This window comes from Puccinia triticina, chromosome 4A (genome assembly GCF_026914185.1).
Source record: "Puccinia triticina chromosome 4A, complete sequence".
Taxonomy (NCBI): domain Eukaryota; kingdom Fungi; phylum Basidiomycota; class Pucciniomycetes; order Pucciniales; family Pucciniaceae; genus Puccinia; species Puccinia triticina.
The window spans coordinates 2,671,139-2,694,004 of record NC_070561.1 but is presented as its reverse complement, the minus strand read 5'-3'; the positions used below and the strand labels follow the sequence as shown (position 1 = coordinate 2,694,004).

General features: G+C 46.8%; 3 protein-coding genes across 3 annotated transcripts; 2 read left to right on the top strand and 1 right to left on the bottom strand.

Annotated features, from left to right (window-relative positions):
• Positions 1-684: 684 nt before the first annotated feature.
• PtA15_4A331 (uncharacterized protein) lies at positions 685-3,005 on the top strand (the record flags this gene model as incomplete). The annotated part of the gene is made up of 5 exons (XM_053168205.1): positions 685-841; positions 939-1,228; positions 1,307-1,596; positions 2,648-2,759; positions 2,838-3,005. The coding sequence occupies 5 exons, from the start codon at positions 685-687 to the stop codon at positions 3,003-3,005; spliced, it is 1,017 nt and encodes a 338-aa protein (XP_053019437.1).
• A 166-nt stretch (positions 3,006-3,171) lies between these two features.
• On the top strand, positions 3,172-3,617 carry PtA15_4A330 (uncharacterized protein; the record flags this gene model as incomplete). Its single annotated transcript, XM_053168204.1, has 2 exons — positions 3,172-3,519; positions 3,606-3,617. The coding sequence occupies 2 exons, from the start codon at positions 3,172-3,174 to the stop codon at positions 3,615-3,617; spliced, it is 360 nt and encodes a 119-aa protein (XP_053019436.1).
• A 7,307-nt stretch (positions 3,618-10,924) lies between these two features.
• On the bottom strand, positions 10,925-11,877 carry PtA15_4A329 (uncharacterized protein; the record flags this gene model as incomplete). The annotated part of the gene is made up of 4 exons (XM_053168202.1): positions 10,925-11,176; positions 11,358-11,495; positions 11,618-11,788; positions 11,869-11,877. The coding sequence occupies 4 exons, from the start codon at positions 11,875-11,877 to the stop codon at positions 10,925-10,927; spliced, it is 570 nt and encodes a 189-aa protein (XP_053019435.1).
• Between the last annotated feature and the right edge of the window lie 10,989 nt (positions 11,878-22,866).

Here is a 22,866-nt window from a genome sequence, read left to right as displayed (position 1 = left end):
CGGATGGTACCGACTGGGGGGAAGAAGAAAAAATGATTGGGTCAGCTGTCCGGGTGAATGGAGAGCAGGGAAGAGGGGGGGAAGGCATGGAGGGAAGGGAGGGGGTGGTGAGGTACTCACCGGTATCGGTATCGGCGGATGTGAGGCGGTTTGGGTTCCGGTTGGGCTGGCGGGTGGATGGTTCCGGCTGGCTGGTGGGCGTTTCCGGCGGCTGGGCTGTGGGTGGGTCCGGATGAGCGGGGGGGGCGAGGAGAGTCGGGGGGCATTTTTGATGGGGAGGGGGTAGGGGGTATGGGAGAGATGGAGAGAGGGAAGGAGTGCGAAGATGAGAATTTTTGGAAGGATACAGGGGAGGTGGCTTAAATGGAAAATTTTGTTGGTCGGATTTTCAGGCTGCCGGACCTGCAAGCTTTTTGGTTTTGGCTGTAGCTAAGTTCGAGGCACAATGGGCATTTCCCCTCTGATTCGCAGACGCACCTGCCCCCATGCCAACTGTTGTCTACAGCCACCTCAAACGCGGCAAACAAGCCATTTGTCCAATCAACCACCTTGGCATTTTACTCCAGAACCGCCACCGCCACCATCATATCACCACGGGCTTGCCAACCTCCCCAAGCCCACTTCACAACGCTCTATGTACATACCCATATTTCCCCCAGGTGCAACCCCTTCTCTACAGTCACCATGCAAAGCCACCCCCGGGGCAAAACCATCGCAATACCGTTGTCACGACATTCCAGGCAGGCGTGTCATCGGGCATTGATGTGGCTTAACCTCCAGCCATCGCCCGTACCAGCTCAGCCCTTCAACTCTCGAACTCGCTCTCAGGTCTTCTTCACATGTGGCTCAGCAAAATATTTTTCAAAGAAAGGATCTATTTGTAGAACGGCTGAACTGACGAGCACTTGATATAATTGAAAAAACATGGGTGCGTCCAGGTCGACAAGCAATCAATCGGCTCTGGTTCTTAGGTCAATTATGCTCGCCGATTTCTCTGAGCGCATACGAACTGGCGCTGGAGGCGATTGTTCAATCCACCTGGGATATCTCACTGTATAAGGAGACCCTAGCCGCGCACAATAAGCTTGCCTTGGCAAACAATCTTCCCCTGTTGACCGCAAACGAGGACTGGATCAATAGTACCCAGGACGAGATCAATCACACGCTTGCAAGACTTGAGAACAACCTGAAACACAATACGACTAATTGTATTAAGGATGGGATCCGGGTGAGTCTTTCGTATCTGTTGATTATGATTGATTTTGTTGATCACTCCATTTAAAACGCGCCCTGAATCGAATTCCAGTCCAGTTACCAAGCGCTGGGTGCCCATTACCGCAAAGTGGGTGACGTTGGGAGCGCTCATCGAGTGTTCTCGAAGGCTAGAGAACACGCCACGACCGCATTACATGCTGCCGAACTCTCCCTCGCCTCCCTCAACCTGGCACTCGACGCTGAAAACTTCAAGCTGGCTCAGAGTCATGCGGCTAAGGCCCAGGGTGCTCTTGACACCCTCATCGGAACCTTGGAGCTCAAGGCCGCAAAAACTAAGACTAGTGGATCTACATCCACCGTAGGCATTGATTCCCGTGACCCGTGAGTGCTTCCTCCTCAAAATTAAGCAGTGATTGCCTCTTGTGTTCATTTTGATGCTTTGTTTATCCAGAACCGAGAAAGATATCCAACGATTGTTAGATTATGAATAAGCCCCACACCTCATTATGAATACACAGCAACTATCAAAGCGAGTCATCCAATTCTCACTAGCATCCAAGAAAAAGTACCGGTCGCAAACCTAACCTCGATTTTCACTCCACATCAAAAACGACTCATACGCACACAACCTTGCTGGTCTTTTCCTCACGCGTTTACATCATCATACTCGTGAGGAAGAGACTAGTAAGCACATCAACAATCACTAACGTTATCCGCACATCAAACAAATCAAAACTAATCCGAACTTTATCCACCCCTTTTTCTTTCTCCCATCCTTTGTTTATCCTCCTATCCTTTCCGTTAAATCTAGACATAAAAACCTCTTGCGCGCGTCCCTCATAATCACCAAAAACAAAACTCAAATCAAATAATCCCTGCGTCATTGCAGGTATGCTATTTCACATCTTTTCTATCTTATAAATGTATATATAATACCAATCTAATCAATCACTTATTTTCGTCTATCTTTGTTCTTTTTCCTACATTATTGTTTTTCTAGGTGTGTTGCTGTCTTGTCGGAGAAGTCGTCGTCATTGTTCTTACAGGATTCAAACATTGTCATCTCAGGTTCGCTATTTTTGTTATAGTTTATGATTGTTTTATTCTTTTCTTTATTTCATGCTTTACAATAAAATCACGCGTTTACATCATCATACTCGTGAGGAAGAGACTAACATAAAAACCTCTTGCGCGCGTCCCTCATAATCACCAAAAACAAAACTCAAATCAAATAATCCCTGCGTCATCGCAGGTGTGTTGCTGTCTTGTCGGAGAAGTCGTCGTCATTGTTCTTACAGGATTCAAACATTGTCATCTCAGGTGTGTTGCTGTCTTGTCGGAGAAGTCGTCGTCATTGTTCTTACAGGATTCAAACATTGTCATCTCAGGTGCACTTTGTATCATCCTAAAATTTACAACGATGGTCCGACAGAGTTAATGTTGTCAATGCACTCACATCGCTTGCCCAGGGAGACTTTGGGAGAGCGACGAGCTACTTTCTCAAGGTAGGAAAAGATGCCGGAGAGAGCACTGGTGGAGAACTGGTAAGGACGTGAAAGCTCAGAACCCGATTTTCAGTGGAGAGCAGGAAGCTAAGACTAAGTATATATTTGTGTGTGTAGCTGGCGACGGCGACCGACATAGCGATCTGTACGACCCTCTGTGGCTTGGCTCATTTCGATCGACAGCAGTTGAAAGACCGTCTGATCGATAACCTCGAGTTCAGGTCGATGCTCGACAGCGAGCCCCAGTTGAGACGGATCTTGAACTTGTTCAGAGAAAATAAGTAGCGCGGCGTGTTTGAGTATTTGAAAGCCTCTCTGGTTAGTCCATTTCCTTACTCTTTCCACATTCGTCGAGAGGGGAGACGGAGGAAACTGATAATTTGAATCAATAAATAAGCCACTGTACCAAGGTGATTTGTATCTGGCCGAGCAGACGGAGCGCTTAATGATGATGATTCAGGAACGGGCGATTGGACAATACTTTGGCTCGTTCTCATCGGCGCAGCTCTCGAAAGCGTCAGAGGTTTTCGGATGGCCGATGGATGAACTCGAGCAGCGTCTCGTTCTCTCCATTTGCTCCGGCCATCTTCCCGCTAAACTCGACCTCGCCAATGCTATCCTACGCGCTCATCAACCCACTCCTCGCTCCCGTCTCCTCGCTAATGTCACCTCATCCGCTAAAAAAATTCAGCATGACTCATCGGCCGCTCTCTTTCGTCTTAAGCTTATGAGCGCTGACCTCCTCGTCCGTGATGTCAATCAACCTAACATTCCCTCTCTTACCCCTTCCTCTGAACCCGTCGATCGCTCAAAATTAAATCCACTCGGATCGATCTCAAGACAGATCGGAATATTCTCTCCAGCTTTCTGGATTGTATCCAATAGGTATATCTGTGATACTCAAAAGTTATCTTGGTCCTTTCGACCTGCAGATACTACCAATTCAATTTCTCAATATTATACATCTCGCCTCCCATTGAAATTAACCCGTAAATGTTTCTTGTGGTTTTACTGGCAGCATAGCAGCAGGCAAATTTGACCATGCATGCTTTTGCAAGTTGGTGTTAAAGGCTTGTCTTGAACACCAAAATTCAAAGAAACATTCAAGCAGGTTTGGGGGGTGTATTACAATGTGACTTGCATGCACTTTTGCAACTCCATGTTCAAGAATGCACTTGAACACTGACTTGCAAAAGTGCATACAAGTTGCTTCTGTCCAACTTTGAAACACCCTATTAGGTAGAGCCCATCTACTCAGTCCGTCAGCATTAGTGTGCTTGGCTCCTGCTTTATGGGTTATGGTCATATGTCTCCAGTATTGCTGTATTGCAATCTGCCTTCTGAGCATGTGATGGTTAGGTGTCTTCATATTCATAAGGGTTTTTGCTGTGGCAGTCAGTGACAACTATGACTTTACAACCTTCTAGATAGTAATGCATTTTTTCTAATGCTCATACAAGACAAATGCATTCCAGTGTGGCACCATCCAGGCACCGCAGCATGGTTCCACCTGTGGACACCATCACCACCACCACCACCACCACCTTGACACCACCACCACCACATTATGGTTTCCAAACCAGCAAAAATACTTCACCAGGATCTCCACAAGCAAAAATCCTTCACATTTTACTATAAAAGGGGAGGGACCTTTGCTTCCTGCTTGGCCGGTATCCACTCTCCTGACTCCGGCCAATCTGCCGATCAGACCTTCTCAACCCGGACCGTCATCCGTACTGGAGAAAAAATTGGGCGCCCGCGGCGGCTGTACTACAAGTTCACCTTCCCCGCCGTCTTGCGCTGCCATTCAGCTTGTGAGCACTCAGCCTCCCCCTCCGCCCTCCCGGAAAGCCTCAAAAGTCTCTTTGAACAGAGAAGCTACCCCCAAGGTTTGTCAACCTGCTACCCCCACCCGACCGGCCTGCTGAGTAAAAATAATTGCTGTTGCTGGCCGTGGAGCTGGGCATGTGGTCTCCGCAGCGGCGCAGCCGCCTTGGCCTCTAGTAGGTCATAAATTCCTCTCCAGAATTCTGACGTAAATTTGGGATCTCTGTCTGTAATAATGTATCTTGGGCATCCTACATCAGCAATTATCTTTTGCCAAAAAAACATAGCTATATCAAAAGCTGTATTCTCTTTATTACATGGAAGAAATTTGGTTCTTTTGGAAAATCTGTCTGCTACCACTAGTACTGAATTAGAATTATCTTGTCCTGCAGGTGGTAATCCTGTAACAAAATCCAAGTTTATTAAATTCACAAAAACATGGCAAAAAATATCTAAGTTTTGGTGTGCAGCCACATGATGGCCACTGTTGAAAAGATTACCCCCCAACACTGTGTGCCATGGATAGACCCTCCAGCTTTTGACAGTGCAACAAGCAAAAAAGGGTCAGCATTTTTCATTCTCAAGCAGGGGCCTATCCAAGCGAAGTAGGGGGCCTGCAGGGAGGGGCCAGGACAAAACCGGAACCCCTGGGGGAACATTTGACAGCAGCTCCCCCTCTTTATATACTCAAGCTCAGCCCATCCATAGGCGGCGAGTTGTGATTCCCTTGAAGACTCCAGCCGTATCCGGCGTCATGGCCACCATATCCTTGCCAACGCCACACCTCCCAGTTCCGCCCAACAAAAACCCTGCAGCTTCCCAAGCAAGCCTTGTTCTTTGTGAAACAACCGTTGATAGACAATGCCGTTGTCGGATTGGATGGCCAGGCAACGGTAGTCACAACATGAATCTTCCTGGCAATCAGCCTTGAAAAAGCCCTAGCCTATTAACACAATCCCCTTGTTCCAGGGGCCAGGGGTCATCGAGGGGAGTAACGCCACCTTTTGATGACCGGTCCCGGTCATTGAGGGGAGTAACACCACCCCTCAATGACGGACCGGTCATCAAGGGGAGTAACACCACTCCTCAATGACGGACCAGTCATTGAGGGGAGTAACACCACCTCTCAACAACTGGTCCCGGTCATTGAGGTGATTAAAACATCTCTCAATGACCAGACCGGTCATTGAGGTGAAAAACATCTCTCGATGACCAGACCGGTCATCAAGGTGAACAACATCTCTTGATGACCAGACTGGTCATCAAGGTGAATAACATCTCTCAATGGCCGGTGTGTGCCGGTCATCAAGCGGACTCACCCCTCTCCAGTCATCAAGGGGACTTATGACCTGTCTATACTGGCCATTGAGGGAAGTAGCACCTCCCCTCAATGACCGGTACATACCGGACATCAAGGGGTGTAGCACCTCTCGATGACCGGCACACACCGCACATTGAGGGGTGTAACACTACACCCCGGCCATTGAGTGGGGTCTCCTATTGATTGGGGTGAGTAGGCCACTCAACAGCCGGTCATTGGGTGGGATCTACCGCTTGATGGCTGGCCATTGAGCGGAGAGTGTACTCTACTCGGTGGTCGGCCATTGAGTGGAGTGTGTCCTCTGCTTGATTGCTGGCCATCGAGGAGAGAGTGTACTCCACTCAATGGTCGGCCACCAAGTGGGGTGTGTACTTCCCCTGATTGTTGGTCATCATGTGGAGTGCAAACCCCACTCAATGGCCGGGGTGCAACAGTGCTTTACCCCCATGATGACCGGCGCAGACCGGTCATTGAGAGGAGATGTTTTTCCCCGTGATGACCGGCAGGGACCGGTCATCAAGGTGTGTGTATGCCACTCCATGGCCCGTCATTGAGGTGGGGTTTGTACTCCACTCAATGGCCAGTGAGGACTTGAGTGCACCCCAATGCACTCCATTTGGTATTTGCCAGCTGGAGTGCAAAGCCAAAATCCTTTGCTGAAAAGGTGGAGTGCTTGGGCTTGCACTCCATTTTTATTGGAGTGCATCTAGCTGCGCTCCCCTATTTTGGTAAATTTTGGAGTACCCAGTTCTATTTTGGTAAATTTTGGAGTACCCAGTTGTGTACTCCAACAAACATGGAGTGCCCATCTGGAGACTCCATGTTTTGGGAGTACAAAATCAAGGCACTCCAGCTTTTTTGGAGTGCTGGCCCCCCAAAGCCAAAAAAGTGGAGTGCACAAAGTAAAAGTTTGGAGTAGGCTCACCCTAACACTTCAAGGATAATTAAATTTCCCAAAAAAAATACTCAAAGTTTGAGGTTGGGAAAATCATTGAAAAAAAATCACTCCGTACTGAAAAAAAATGCAAACTGAGCATGCTCAGCCAAAAAAATAAAAAATGTGTCAGACTGAGTAAAAAATAATGGGGCACATTTTTGGGGTGATTTGTTGGACGGGCCTGCACAAGGCCCGCATGGGCCACTGACAGGCCCGTTGGGCCCATTGAAAAATTAGTATTTGTTTGGAATTCCGATGCTCTGCTAAAATGTGAAATGGGTCAAACTGAATAAAAAACATGGGGGTACATTTTTGGGGAGATTTTTTGGACGGGCCTGAATGAGGCCCACATGGCCCCCACAAAGCCCACTGGGCCCATTGAAAGAGTAGCCTTGGTTAAGAAAGCATATGCTCAGCTAAGAAATAAAATGTGTCAGACTGAGTAAAAACCCTAGGGGCACATTGTTGGGGAGGCTTTTTGGATGGGCCTGCATCAGGCCCGTGCGGGCCAACAGGGTTCCTGTTGAGAGTCAAGCCCTTGCGTCAGCTTGAGATTTTTTTCTGGCCTTGTGGATGTCACTCGACCATTACATAATCATTTCCTATTCCTCTAGTCTCTCAGACTCCCTAGCTCGCCTCTTTCGTCCAAACCAACAAAACGCTAATCATCAACTTCACAACCGCTCATCTCAACTACTCGATTCACTCAATCTCTTCTCATCTGCAAGCTTCAACATTTCCGAATATTTAAACTTGACTTCTCCCTCACCTCGCTTCCTTTCCTCGGGGAACTCACTCGACTTATTTTTTTAATACATCACTTCACAGTCTCAACCGCCTCATTCACATTGCCGTCCGGACTGTCTGTTCCTCCCGAAGACCTTCACACATTCGTCTTCAAAACTCGTCAAAGCCTCAAGATCCCTCACCTCTCCCTCAAACACATCTCTCGGTCGTATGTTCCAAAAACTCTTTCCTTACTTCTGAGCTCTCCTGTTGACCTTTTTCTTTTTAGTCTGCTATTCTGTTTTTTTTCTCTCCTCAAATCTTTTTTGTCGTGCTCTTCTCCTTGTCGTGTTTGCCTTCAGGTACTTTCCTTTATTTTTTGTTCTTTTTGTTTTGTCTTCTTTTTCTTTTGTGTCTGATAAAATTGCAATCCTTCAGTTTGATATTTAACAGTTCCAAGGAAAAGGAAAGGGCCTGGACATACATTCTGTGAGTGCACAAATGTCATACAGATGGCAGAAGCCCTTCAATATCTTCTGTTGATTAGTGGTCAATTGTTGCTGTTCTGAAACATCATATGGGCATTCTTAACCAAGACTACTTCTGGGTTGGCCAAACCAGCTTTGGGTGGGCCCTGACAGGCCTGATTCAGGTCTGTCAATAAGCCCTCCCCAAAAGTGTGGCCCCATGTTTTTTACTCGGGTTGACACATTTTTGCTTCTTAGCTGAGCATAGGCATTCTTGACCAAGGCTACTGTTTCAATGGGCCCAGTGGGCTTTGTGAGGGCCATGTGGGCCTCATTCAGGCCCGTCCAAAAAATCTCCCCAAAAATGTACCCCCATTTTTCTTATTCAGTTTGACCCATTTCACATTTTAGCAGAGCATTGGAATTCCAAACAAATACTACTTTTTCAATGGGCCCAACGGGCCTGTTAGGGGCCCATGCGGGACTTGTGCAGGCCCGTCCAACAAATCACCCCAAAAATGTGCCCCATTGTTTTTTACTCAGTCTGACACATTTTTATTTTTTTGGCTGAGCACGCTCAGTTTGCATTTTTTTTCAGTACAGAGTGATTTTTTTTCAATGATTTTCCCAACCTCAAACTTTGAGTATTTTTTTTGGGAAATTTAATTATCCTTGAAGTGTAAATAAATTCAGCACATCATCAAAATTTAATTCAAAGTATTTCCACAAGAAAAAAACCTCTTCACTGTCAAAGAGAGATAAAAACCAAAGGCAGGGAGCCATCTGGGTAGGGGACTATGCTTGCAGCAGCAAAGCCGCCTTGGCCTCTAGTCCATATTAATTACAGACCATCTTTCAGTAGGTTCTTCAATTTCCTGTAATAGTCCATATCTCTTTACTGTAGCTTTTTTGGCTTTTTGGCACCTTTCACAAGATTCACAGTAATCCTTGGTTTCATTCTTAAAGTTTGGCCACCATGCAATGTGCTTCACTCTCTCTGTAGTGCACTCTACAGAGAAATTTCCAGCAGTGATATTATCATGGCATTCTCTAAGGAATAAATTGATGTGTTCTCTTTGTACCAGGACCACTACACTAGTATGTTTGGTTCTATGGTAAAGTAAACCATCAAGAAGGGAAAATCTGTCTTCTTTAAATGCTTTAGCCCAGGGTTCTTCCAATGAGTTGATTAAATCCATGTTCTTATACTTACTTTGTAGGATTTCCATAACGGTAGAAGTATTCTCATTTTTATCATAGGATTTTCTGATTTCATCCCAAAATTCTTCTTCCATTTCACATACGTTGTGGTGAGCAAAATGGTACAGACAGTCCATCACCACCCCCAAAAGGAAGGCAATGTGCACACATTGCCATGTTCAATACATTGTTAATACCAAGGTATTTCACATGGCTAACCTAGGTATTACAGATTATTAACCTTGTTGTTCCAGAAGTTTTTTACAGAAGTTTAACCCTCTTACAAGAGTTTAATTCAGTTTTCACAAAAGTTAAAACCATGTAATAAAGAATTCCAGAAGAAATTTTAGCTGATCATTTTGATGAAAATACTTTTGGTGGGTTTTAAAACTCATGCCCTGGAGTACCCTGTTGTTGGTTTAAATTCCTTTGAAAGTGCATTAGCCACACATGTAGGAACCTATCTGCAGGGTTTATCAATCTGAAATCCCCATTTAGTTGGTGTACTAGAGGCCAGGGCGGCTTCGCCGCTGCAAATCCAAGATTAATATATTCCAACCCTTTTTTACGATTACCCCTTCAATACTTGACACAAATCTGTGCAAACAGGTAGTTGCATCATATATTACACTGCAATTCAGAATTTAAAAGGTGATTTGAACTTGGTTACACAAGTTGCAATGTGGGGGTCTTGTGATTTTTACAGTCAAATTTCCCTTAGAATTCAAACTTGATCAAGAATCAATTTATCAATCAAGATCAGCTCCACAGTGATAGCAAACAAGCTAAATTATTTTGATAAATTATCTTTCAAAGCAAAAGGATCATCAAACATCAAAAACAAGTTTTAGGTCAAAGGAGGAGGTTCTATGGATGGCTGTGTCAAGAAAAAGATTTTACAGATACTGCCATACTGAAATCATGAAAATGAAAGGCAAAGGAAAAATAAATTACTTTATAATTCAACCTAGATTCATGTCAGACCAGGTGCACCACAAACTTCCATTAAACATTGACACTCTCCTACAACTCTCACAGTCCACACCCAACACACATAAGATCAATTTTATGGAAAAACTCCATTCAAACAAGTCCACCCTAATTTTTTTGAATAAATTCCTAGTGTTCATTTCTGCAAACTCTTTTCTCTTGATTCAAAATTCACAACACACAAATGATATGTTCTTAACAACCCCTGAACACATTCAGCTATGAAGTAATGATGTTATTAAATTGATCTCTATTTAATCCTGTATTTCATTCTCCTTGTTTAAAGAGAGAAAGACAGAGATACAACCATCAAGTAAGCTAAACACAACAGATAAGTGTGTTGAACTCATTTCATAGATCAGCAAAAGCAAAACAAAGATTCAAAAAATCAAGCACCAAACACAACAAGAGAGGGCCACAGGGAGTGTAGGAACCACATTGGGAGTATTCTTTTTTCTTGAAGTCGTGCAGGACCTTGGCAATAATCCATTTGAGGAGACTGTTGTGAGGTGATCAGACAAGCAGGAACTTGAGGACGGTGTGGATGTCGGATTGATGTAAGGGAAATGGAAAGACATTGTTGTATCTGGCCTTGATAACGGACTCTCTCGGCACCTGACACCCATTCTCATGAGAAACAGCGTATGTAATAGTGGAATGGCCCTTGTGGGCAGAGAAGCACTTCGGGTTGACCTATCTGTTGCTCCAGCTCATCATCCGTACGGCAAGCAGCGCATCAACGGTCGACAATCCAGAGGGCAGCGACGGCAACAAAGGCGGATGCCTCGACGTCCAGCACGCTGGCTAGCACGCCAGGGAGGGCGAGAAGGACGGGTGCGGCGGCTGATGCGCCAAGGCGGAGGCCCAGGAGGCCGGCCTTGACGACAAAGGCCAACGCGCTGGAGATACTCAAGCGGGCCCCGGGGGCCGATGAGGATGCGCATGCGGGTCGCAACAAGCTCGACTGGCGTCGGCTCTCCTCCCCGGGCTACTTGGGCGCGGGCGCGCAGGACGGCAATGACCATCGCGTGCGTGAGAAAGCGGCGAGAATGGGATCGTCGAAAATATTGTAAACTGTTTTGTGCGCCTTCTGGAGGAGCATGTGGGCTTGGCCTGTGGAAGATAAGCTTGTGGGGGCGAGGGCGGGGACAAGGGGAGGATTGATGTACCTGGAGGGCAAACCGGGCAACCTGGACGTCGGGGGCCATGGTGCGGTGCTTGGACTCAACAGTGATGTTGTGTTTGGTGACTGGGTTGAGCAGAATTTTGCGCGGGGTGTACGCGAGGGGCATGGGGTCGTGTTTGACCTCCACACCGAGTCTGGGGATTGTGAGTATCCTACATCCCTCATCCACACACATCAATACAGGAAGGAGAGAGAGAGGGGGGGGGGGATGGATGGATGGACGTACTGGAGGGAGGAGCTGACAATGCCGATGAGGCCTTCCGGACACAGCTTGGCACTGAAGCTGTGCACGTTGTCCAGCGCGTCGTAGATCAGCGGGCCAAAATTCAGCAGGTTCTGGAAGGTGTAGTTCAGCCAGGTGCGGGATGAGAGCAAAATGATGCTGGTCTTCCTGTCCACCTTCACGGGCAGGAGCTTGATGGGACGGGAGCTGAGGAAGCAGTAACAGAAACATCAATCAGTATTTCAACAAAAAAAAAGTGTGTGGGCTTTACTGGGTGCATGTTTCGGTGAGCTGGGCGTTGACAGAGTCGAGCACGGTGCGGAGGAGGATGCCGTTAGCTAGACCAATGTTAACAAAGAGGGTTTTGTTATTTTTATTGATCGATGAGTCAAGGATCTTGGCAATACAGATGGAGGTGGGTGTGGCGGCTGTTGGAAAGGGAGGGGCTTTGAGGCAAGATCAAAATGGTGTAATGGCTGGGGAGGAGCAGGGACCTTTGGATGTTTTTGGGGAGTTGTTGGAATTGGTCCACCTGGAGTCAAGGCCAGGGCACAACAAGGTGCAACGGTGGGTAGGGAGCTGGGTGGGTCGTACGGTGTGGCGGCATTGGCAAAGCAACAGTTCAAAGGTGAGTGGCGAGTCCGCTGTGATGGGTGGGATGGAGCTTCACCAGACGATTGCCTATAAATAGGGGGACTCTGGCATCCATGTTTCCCCAGGCAACTCTTGAGCTGTAATTCCAGCCTGGGGTTGCCTCACCCCCGTCCGCTGTTGCATTTGCGCAGTCCGGCGGGGGATACTTGTGGACCCCCCTGTGCTTACGGGCTGGGGGTCTTCCTCTCACCACTTTTTAACCCTGCTAGACAGGGATGGGTGGTGGGCCATGATACATCAGCTTGCTGATGTTAGGTGGCAGGGTGTGGGCTTGTTTTATCATGTTGTATTCTTTTTTCTTTTTTTTTTGTGTTTTGCTTAATTTGTGAGCTGAATCTCAGCCTGTGGATGCTTATTTGGTAAAAGGGGAAACCTTTGATTTTTTTTTTGGTATTTTAGTCAATTGTAGGGGAAACCCTTGAATTTTTTTTTCCACAAAACTGAGGCTTTAATATACTTGGATTTTATTCAAATGGCAGTACCATAAAAGATTTGATAACACACTTCATATATATATATATATATAATACTCTTCAATTGTCCTTGTATTGAAAATAAAATTGTTAATCATGTGTTTTCTCAAATCAGTTCCACTGCTTAGTTGTTGTTTTTCTATCATAAATTCATTTTCTCTTTTAAATTAGATAAATACTTTTGTGTAAACAGGCCAGGTGACTTTGAAAAATGATCCAAGTAAGATCCTTCGGGTGGAGGTTGCAGTGCTGCAACCCCTACCCAATCCCAGCAGGTACTACCCTGTCCCGTCCAAGAGGGTCAAGGAGGTTACAGGTCGCCAGACGTCTTGGGTACACTTCTGGGCGCGCTGTAACCCTGGAACATGTACCAGGGCTTCACGGGTATATCCTGTCCATTCCCGCCGGGTTCGGGTCACAGGAGAACCCTAAAAAGGCCGGGTACCCCGCGGGTTCCAGCCTAGGTGCACCTCTATGCTAAAAGGGACTTTAGACGATTGTCCAAAGTCACTCGGCCTTGATTTGGCCTCCCTGATGAAGTACAAACCCGGCCATTTTGATTCAAAAAGAGGTATGAACTCCATTTGGACCTCCATAAAATGGAGGTTGTACCCCCATCAAATGGAGGTTGTACACCCATTGGTTGGAAGTACAACCTCTGTTCATCAGATGTTGCACTCACACCCAAGTTTTTACTACGCGCACGCCATAAAGGGTGTAGACAGGTGTGTGCACCATCATGTTTGGCAGGAAGCAACATGTACAGCAATGTCAGAAAAGCTTGCCTAATTTTGTGGCTGAAATGACTTCTGCATTTCAGCCACAGGCCTGTACAGCTTCACTGTACCGGCAGACAAAACCCGTTTGGGAAGCTGGTTTTGCTTGACATGGGTGCCGGGCTGGGCAAGGGGCAAGGGGGGCAGGGGCAGCGAAGGGCCGGATTGCAGTAAAATTGCTCCAGGAATCCAATGGTGAGGCCCTCAAGGCCCCAAAGTGGAAAAAAAAGAAACTGGGTTGTTTCTTCTGATGGCATTCCTGACGTACAGGAGCCATACATGCTTTGAGGCTGAAATCAGCGGTCCAAAAGCTGGCCGCAAGCTTTTCTAACATTGCTGTACACCAAGAAAACCGGTCCTCAGTCCCGTATGCCTGCATACTTGGGGTACGGGACTGGGAATTTCAATTCCACAAACTTCAGCTTGCCAAGCGGAATACATACCTCTTGGCAAGATGGACTTTGACCAGCTTGCCAAGAGGAATACATACCTCTCGCAGAGATGGAATTTGACCGGCTCTCCGAGAGGAATAAAAAACTCTTTGCAAGATAGATTTGTACCAGCTTTCCAAGAAGAATACATCCCTCTTGTTGAGCTGGGCTTTGACCAGCTCGCCGGGAAGAATACCCTCGGCAAGCTGGTTTACAAATTCAGCTTGCCAAGAGGTATTTATTCCTCCAGGCAAGCCGATACAAATTCATCTAGCCTAGAGATATATATTTATCTTGGCAAGCTGGAATTTGACCAGCTCACCGGGGTGTCTTGGCGTACTTTTCCCTGGACGCCAAAAACCAATGGCGTACACACATGTGTACGGCTTTTTGATGTGCATGTAGTAAAAATTTGGTGTGCATTTAGCACAACCCAAAAGAAAAATAAAAGAGAAAAAGAGAGTTAAAACTCTATTCCAAATTCCCTTCCAAGAGTGGGATTGGAGACGTTCTGACTCACAAGAAGCTGCAAGCCCCACATTCAAAATTTTAGATGGGCAAAGAAAGTGTAAGCAATCTCCTGGGAGCTAGAATCCTAATTCTAGTGAGTTGTTAATGTAAGGCCATAAATAATTAAACATCTTATTAGAAACTGCACACCTTTGGATTTTTTCAAGGTAGAAGGTAGAAAAAAGCATATATGATCTTTATAGGTTCAAAGTTGAGAATATATAAGAAACATGTACAACAAAATTTTCAGCATGATTTGCTCTGTTTACAACTGTTTTTATATACATATTTCAGCATGGCAATATGCACTCATTGCCTTCTTTTTTTGGGTGGTGCATGGTTCAAGATCAAGATGAAGACTCAAGATTCAAGTGACCAGTTATCAAGAACAAGCCCTCAAGATTATCCATCTCAAATCTCAAGCTCAAGATTCAAGATTTTGTGATTGATAATGATTTTTCTCTCTGTTCTTTTTGATGCGGCTTCAGTTCAGTTACAACTCAGGGTGTAAAAGGGTTGGGTTTGGGTTGGAAAACAGCACCCGAACCCAACCCAACATACAGCGCGGGTCAGGGCAGATTTTAAAATATGCTGCCCAAACCCAACCCAATGTCATACTATTTCAGGTTGGTTTGGGTCTTGGGTTGACCCAACCTCTTAGACGCCAAAAGCCCCCAACTTGACTGTTGGGGGCGTCATAGTTGGGCCGCAGGCTGACCTGATTAGGAAATAGGCTGCCTGAACCCGACCCAACAATTTTACAAGTTGGGTTGGGTTGGGTTTGGGTCATGTCATTTTCTTTAAGAATGTGCCCAAACCCAACCCAAAACCCAACGTGTCTTGGGTTGGCCCAACCCATTTAAACCCTGAGTTACAACTCCACTTCCATTGCACCCATTCTCTTATTTTACTCTCCTCATTTTTCTAGGTATGCGGTTGATCTTTCTTTGTCTGTGTTTTGTTTTGTTTGTGTTGTGCAGAGCTTGTTTGTAGTTAGGGATGTGATGAACATGTCTGTGACATTTTCACTTCCTGGAGTCTGAGTTCAAAGGTTGAACTCAGATGATGGGGAGGCATGGCAGTCTGCTGATCCACAAAATACACCATCAAGATTCTCAGATCCTTATCCTCCTCACCTCATCATATCCTTATCCTCATCACCTCATCAGATCCTTATCAACCCTCAAGCATCCCTTTACAGATCCTCAACCCCCAAAACCTGCCAACAATTCTCACTGACATTGTTGTTCAACCCCCTTTCTCTGGTTTTTCTCAGATCTCATTCATCCTAGGACCTCACAGGAAGGCAGGCTCATCACCACTTTCCTTTCCAAGCACTGCCTACGGCCTGGCACCATAGGAGTTCCACAACATGTAATCCAAGGATATCATAATTCTCTGAAGGAGCATCATATGCAGGATTGTGTTCATTATTCTCTTGAGGAAATAAGGCCATGATTTTTGCAGCAATTTCTCCATCCCATGCTGGGTTCCCTGGTAAATTTTCTAAAGACTATCTGCTAAGAACATCCACATTTTTATGGATAATTCCAGCTCTGTGGATGATAGTCATGCTTCCTCTGTAGAGGTAGTATATGTTGGTACACCTCACACCTGTGGATATAGCTCAACGGTAGAGCAAGCCAGCATGCATCGGGGAGATGCGGGTTCGATTCCCCCTGTCCGCACTATTCCTTTTACTCGCTCTACAGGTTATGAGCCCAGCGCTATAGGCAGCTGCGTACCTGGGATGAGCCTCTGGGAGGATTAGTGGGCTCTGTCACCGGTGTAGGTGTACAGGGGGTGTGTAGAGGTAGTATATGTTGGTACACCTCACACCTGTGGATATAGCTCAACGGTAGAGCAACCCAGCATGCATCGGGGAGATGCGGGTTCGATTCCCCCTGTCCGCACTATTCCTTTTACTCGCTCTACATCCTCTCCAGATTTGAATAGCAATTTGCCATCTAAGCATATGTCTATTGGAAGTTTTAATACCTAAGAGACTTTTAAGGGCTATACAATCAGTAATGACTTCAAAGTCACATCCATCCAAGTATTAATATAACTAGAGATCAATGCGGCTGCGCCGCTGTAATGTGAATTTTCCAAAGTTGGCTCAGAACCATAATGTATTCCCACCAATTGCCACAACACTCCGCTACACTAGTAGAAATAAAATTTGGTTTTGTTGAAATGTGAAATATTTCTAAGCTCTGCCTCTATTCAAGAATTTTTAACGGGCTGAGTGATCAACAATGACTTGTGCTCCTACAGCTACATTTGGCTAATCTTCAGGTCTCCGCAATGAGCTTAATTTTTTGTGTAATGGTCCACATGAAATAAAGCTCTTGGAATCACAAGTATAGTCTACAATGAATAAGAATGATAGAAATCTCCAAAAAAAAAATATTTATAATACCATAAGTACCATAAGTGAAGTACAATAGTTTGTAATACAATAGAATAGATAAGATAATAGTCAGATGATGAAAAGAGAAAGAATTCCATTCCAATCCCTCCCTTCCCTCCACGTACATCCACTGCCTTTCCCACCCAACTCCGGTCCAGGATGCTCTCCTGCAATAGCTTGTCATCTTGGCCCATGAGGGGTTGAGAAAAAAAACACTTACTGGTTGGTTTGTGCAAGATGTAATAATAATTTGGGGGGAAAAGGTTGCAGCCATGCTGTGATTTGTTAACCAAAGTAAGAGGCAAACGATTGCGAAAATTTCTACAAAGTTGTTTATAAAACGGGATTGTAACTGGCTTGCAAGTCTCTTTCTCTATTGGAACCAGAAGAGTTCTACTTATAGGCTTCCAGACCTGCCTCAGCAGGGCAGAACTTGGAGGTTTCATGTGAAACCCCCAGCTCCACTGAGGTTTCACAAGGCCTCACGGGTCATGTCACATGACAGTGAATGTAGTTCACCCTGTTCCCCTTGCCCCATCTAGTCCGGCAGAGACTCCGGACCCCATTCTCTCTCTGCTTGGACTAGGTAAGGATTTCCCTTTCTCTCTCTTCCTCTATTTCTTCTTCCATTCTCTTCCTCTTGTACATAGACTCACAAGAGACTCCGGACCCCATTCTCTCTCTGCTCGGACTAGCCACGTAATCCAAGCTCCCCAAACGTTGGTTCTAGAACCGCTAGGCCTTTGAGCCCATCCCACCGTGCCTCTCCAGCCTCCGCTCAGTGAAGAATCTCCCAACCCTTACACTTTTTTTTTCTAGATCCACCAACCCCTCCCGGCATTTGGACACAATTTTTTTGGATCACTGTCCATTCATCCGCCCTCAATCTGTCCGCCGTCCGTCTTCAATCTATCTGTCTGTCCGTCTGTCCGTCTGTCCATCTGTCCGTCCGTCCGCCCTCCGTTCCATCCACTCCCACTTCCTCTACAAGCTTCTAAGTCACGGGAATGGCAAACGATCGGCCCAAATTGCCAGGCTTCCTAGCCTATATCACCGCCCAAGTCAAGAAACGGCTTCTGACGGGTTACACAATGGACACCTCAATTCAAGAGCTCCGGAGGGCTCTTGTCAGCTGGCAAGCAAAACACAGTTACCCCTTAACTTGCCAACTTAATGTTTTGCTACACCAACTGCAACTGTCACATGTTTCACATTCATTTCACCCTTTTATTCACATTTCACACTCTTTGATTTTATTATTGACATAGCTTATATATGCTTGTATCTAGTCAACCTCAAGAAACTGGATATATAAGTTGTACTCCTTTGATTCTATTGTTCCCTAGACTTTCAGAAGAGACGATAATAGAACTTCATTTTATTTACTCATTCCTCTTGAGCTTGAAGATACATCAACCAATCACTACTTCAAGTTTGCTCAACCCTCTCAAATCAACAGATCACTGTCTGGATTCCTGAGCATGAATTTCTCAAATCATCAATGGCTGGGTTTAAACTTTTTGCATTGGATACAACCCCCTCTACGACTCGGAGCCACTGGTCAATCCCAGTAAACTTCCATTGAGTGGATTTGCATCTTCTCCCGAGTACTGCCTACGAGGAACGTGTGTTGAGATCGATGGACTTCTTTTTGTCAAGGACCGCGTAGTCATCCCAGCAGACCCAACTCTCCGCCTTCCACTCATTATGGCGGCACACAACAAATTGGGACACCTGGGATTCCCTGAAACGATCTCCAGGCTTCGTAGAGGGTATTTTTGGCCAAGCATTGGTGAAGATGTGAGAATGTTCGTCCACACGTGCCCCACCTGCCAGCGTAAGAACATGCAGCCCCCCTCTGCTACAACCCCGGCCCCATCAGAGTTGCCAACTGGGCTCCTGCTGCCGCCTGCTACATCCTCTTTGCCCTCTGGCCTCAACAACTTGGCGCAGCGCCCAATGCAGTTCTTCCCTGAGCAAGCAGCCTCCACGCCAGCCACGCCCACGTCATCCATCATCACGCCGTCCCGCCCCCCTCATCCTGGGCCTTTCTCCAATCCACCAGCAAGAACGCTTGTCGATCTGCCCGGCCGAAGCAACCAGCCAGATCGGGGAGTTGTGGGCCCACATCCTCGCCCGTCTTCTTCACCGCCACCCATCCCATCTTCTCCCGCTCTGTTGACACCCCCGACGAGCTCCTCTACCAATCACCGCTCGGCTCCACCTCCAGCCCTGGATTACGCAGTCGGCTGCGACCCCTCATTCCCCGTCCAACTGGGTGACAGAAGCTCTGCGAGGCCCCCCGACCAAGCAGCTGACAGTTACGCAGCACGAATCGAACACCTGGAGAAGGTGATACAAGTCCTATTAGCTAGGAGTAAGTCAACCAAGCCACTCTGTGACCCCAATCTCCGAGCTGAGCTCGCCTTTGTTGTTCCTCTGGTTGGCTCCTTTCAATATTCTATGGATCGGGGTTTGCAGCCCGTGCTATCCAGAGCAACGACTGCGTCTCTGACAAAGGACTGGCGAGACCGGGGACGAAATGGACAGTTTAATCCGATCACCCCGCCGGGTCTAGCCCCATCCCGGCTGTCCAGAACCAGACCATCTGCAAACTTCCAACCCCCCTCCACCGCCTCCCAAGAGACTCTCCTGCCGACTGCTGCCCTGACAACAAGTGTGTCCCGGACCTATAAACGCTTCACATTCAAGACCCTGGCCGCCACAAAGCCCCCCAACTCTTCCCCTCTTCCACCTTCTTCTTCACCGCGGCCCGCCACCATCTTCAGCAACAACATCATCCTCTCCCCTTTCAACCGCCAACAAAAGCCAGCCATACAGGTTCCGAGTGTCGAGCCACCGACCGGCCGCCGCGTTTTCCCCAACATTGCCCAGACCCGCCTGCCATCAGCCCCACCCCCACACTTGCCCGGCCCCCCTCCTCTAAACGTGAGAACTCCCAGCCAGCCTCAGCCTACCCCATCCTCTAACTCAACGACTGGCGTGGATGCTAGCGAGGCAACCCCCTCACTGTCAGCTTGCGCAGCAAAACCACCTAGTCAAATCTCTTCAATAGCTCCACCAGACCTCCTCAGGCCTCTCTCCACATCTCCTCTGCCCAAAACTCCGCCACCCCCACCAAGAACCACCAACTCATCCACAGCCTCGCCCCCTCCAAATCACATGGCTCTGGCGCTGTCCGCGCCACCATCCCCATTGCAATTGAGAAGTTTTCCTGGCTCCTATCCTACTCCATTGCTCTCCTCAACTCCCTACTCCCAAATGAATGCCTCCTCCAACCTCCAGCTAGTCACCCCATTGCCTCCGCCTCCCTTCCCACCTTCCCAATCTCTCCCTTCAGGCTCAATTTTCTCCTGCGCCTGTCTTACCTGGACCCAACTTCCTTTTTTCTCCAACCTCATCCCTTCTTGCCTGACTTCTCTCTTCTTCCCTTTTATAGGGGGGGAGATTGTGAAACCCCCAGCTCCACTGAGGTTTCACAAGGCCTCACGGGTCATGTCACATGACAGTGAATGTAGTTCAGCCTGTTCCCCTTGCCCCATCTATTCTGGCAGAGACTCCGGACCCCATTCTCTCTCTGCTTGGACTAGGTAAGGATTTCCCTTTCTCTCTCTTCCTCTATTTCTTCTTCCATTCTCTTCCTCTTGTACATAGACTAACAAGAGACTCCGGACCCCATTCTCTCTCTGCTCGGACTAGCCACGTAATCCAAGCTCCCCAAACGTTGGTTCTAGAACCGCTAGGCCTTCGAGCCCGTCCCACCGTGCCTCTCCAGCCTCTGCTGTGGTATACAAAATGGGAAAAATCAAAAGTTTTTCTCTCATTTGCATAATTAGTCATAGAATGCCTCACGGTAAGACCATATGGACCCCAGAAAAGGAATCTACGGCCAAAGTACCCTCTAGTCCCCACTGGAAGCAAAACCAGAGCCCCACTACACTGGAAGTTCCCTGCTCCACTCTAGCTCCACTGCATATATTAGTTTGTATTTGTTTGCCATCCGCATTACATCATGTAGCACTGCCCCTGCGGCTGTGCCCTGCAACCCCATTGTTCCCCGCCTCATTTATGCACCTCCTTGCATCAATTAAGCACAGCCTCACTCATGCACGCACCCCTTACATAAACTGTACACAGCCACTCCTGTATTTGCACAGCCCCCCTGGAGCAAAAATCCCTCACATTTGTCTATATGAGGAGCTCTCTCCCCCCCCATTTTTGTTCCTCAGTTTATTAATCATCAGTGATTCACTCACCACCTTGTACTCTTGACACTTACAACTTACAACTATACTCATAACAACCCTTATATATCAATAACAACTCTTTATACGGTTCATTGAACAAACTCATCTTGAGCATCCACTCCTATCACCTTATTAAAACTTGCCAAGCAAAGCTTGGTGGGTCTTGTAGCTGGTAGTATAGAAGGGCAGAGCTTGCAACTCCTTCACCCCCTTCTCCATTCAGCAAAAGGGTTTCACAACCACTTTTGAGTCTTACACCGCTCAGTGAAGGGTCTCCCGACCCTTACATTTCAATCCCTTGATCACACTTAGCATCCATATGAATATTGAGGCTTACAAACAGTTCTGTGATATCTCTTAGCCATTGATCCCTCCTACTACAGCCTACTGCTTGCAGAGTGGTAAAACACTTCTTTGTTAACTTGAACCAAAATATTATCAACCCTTGGATTTGAGAACCACTGTTGTTTCATTTTTGCCTGGTATACCAACTCCATAATTGTTATTCCTCCTATCATTTTCAGAATTCTGCATTTAGGTTTTAAAAGGCCCAACTTTTTTATATACAGAGTGAATATATGGCTCAGATTCCTAATCAAATCAGTGTGATAAATAGCTATCAAGGAAGACTGGCTCAGCATGAACATGATTGCAGGTCAAATATGTGGAACCATCAAAAGATGTTACATCTTAGCCTTCCTTGGGGTGATAGGAATCAGCTCATGTCATCATCTTCAGCATTGTCATTGTCATTATTGTTGTCCTGGGCAGCTTGCAGGGGCACCATGCCCACACTCTCTTTGTATTCCTCTTCCTCCTCTTTGTCTTCCTTATCCTCTTCAACTATGTCTCAATGGGCCTTTGAACAACATCTCAATCAGCTGCTAAATGAGCTGCTAAATGAGGCCCTACAAGCCAGTCAAAATGGGACAGAGAAAAAGGGATGCCAAAGGAAGAGTGGTAGTTACCATGTTGGACCCAGCTCAGTGCAACTTCTCCTTGACAAAGGAACATGCATCATGAATGCGGCCGGAGAGCTGTAGATTATCGGGATGGAAGATGGCCTTGGGCATGCAGTAGCCAATGATGAAGGTATTAGACTATTTGTATCTACATGCATATTCACTTTGTTACATTGTCACGTAGTCTCATCATGTCCGCAGTAGTCTGAGTTCTGAAACCTAGTTGCTTGTTTATAATCCGTTTCTCATTCCACTCTAACGGTTCTCTAACCATTCAACATCTGGTCCAACTCAACAATATCACTGACATCCCTCAACTCTTGTCTAGGTCCGTTTTCATCTTTTCACCTTCCTGTTTAGCTTGTCTCATCTGTCTGCCCATCTTGTTAGGTTTGTCCTCTGAGTGTCTGTAGCCACTGCTGCTTGCTTGTGTCTAACGCACTCCTCATCATACAAGGTGTGCATAAGTAATCCAACCATTCAACATCTGGTCCAACTCAACAATATCACTGACATCCCTCGACTCTCGTCTAGGTTTGTCCTCTGAGTGTCCGTAGCCACTGCTGCTTGCTTGTGTCTAAAGCACTCCTCATCATACAAGGTTTTTCCTCTGAGTGTCCGTAGCCACTGCTGTTTGCTTGTGTCTAACGCACTCCTCATCATACAAGACATTTCTTCTTATAGAAGGTAACTGAGCAACTGAAACTGCACTCGCAATGGGAGAGAGTCTTGAGTTGGCGCTTGTGGGCCCGGTTGATGAGCGCAAACACCTTGGAGCCGTT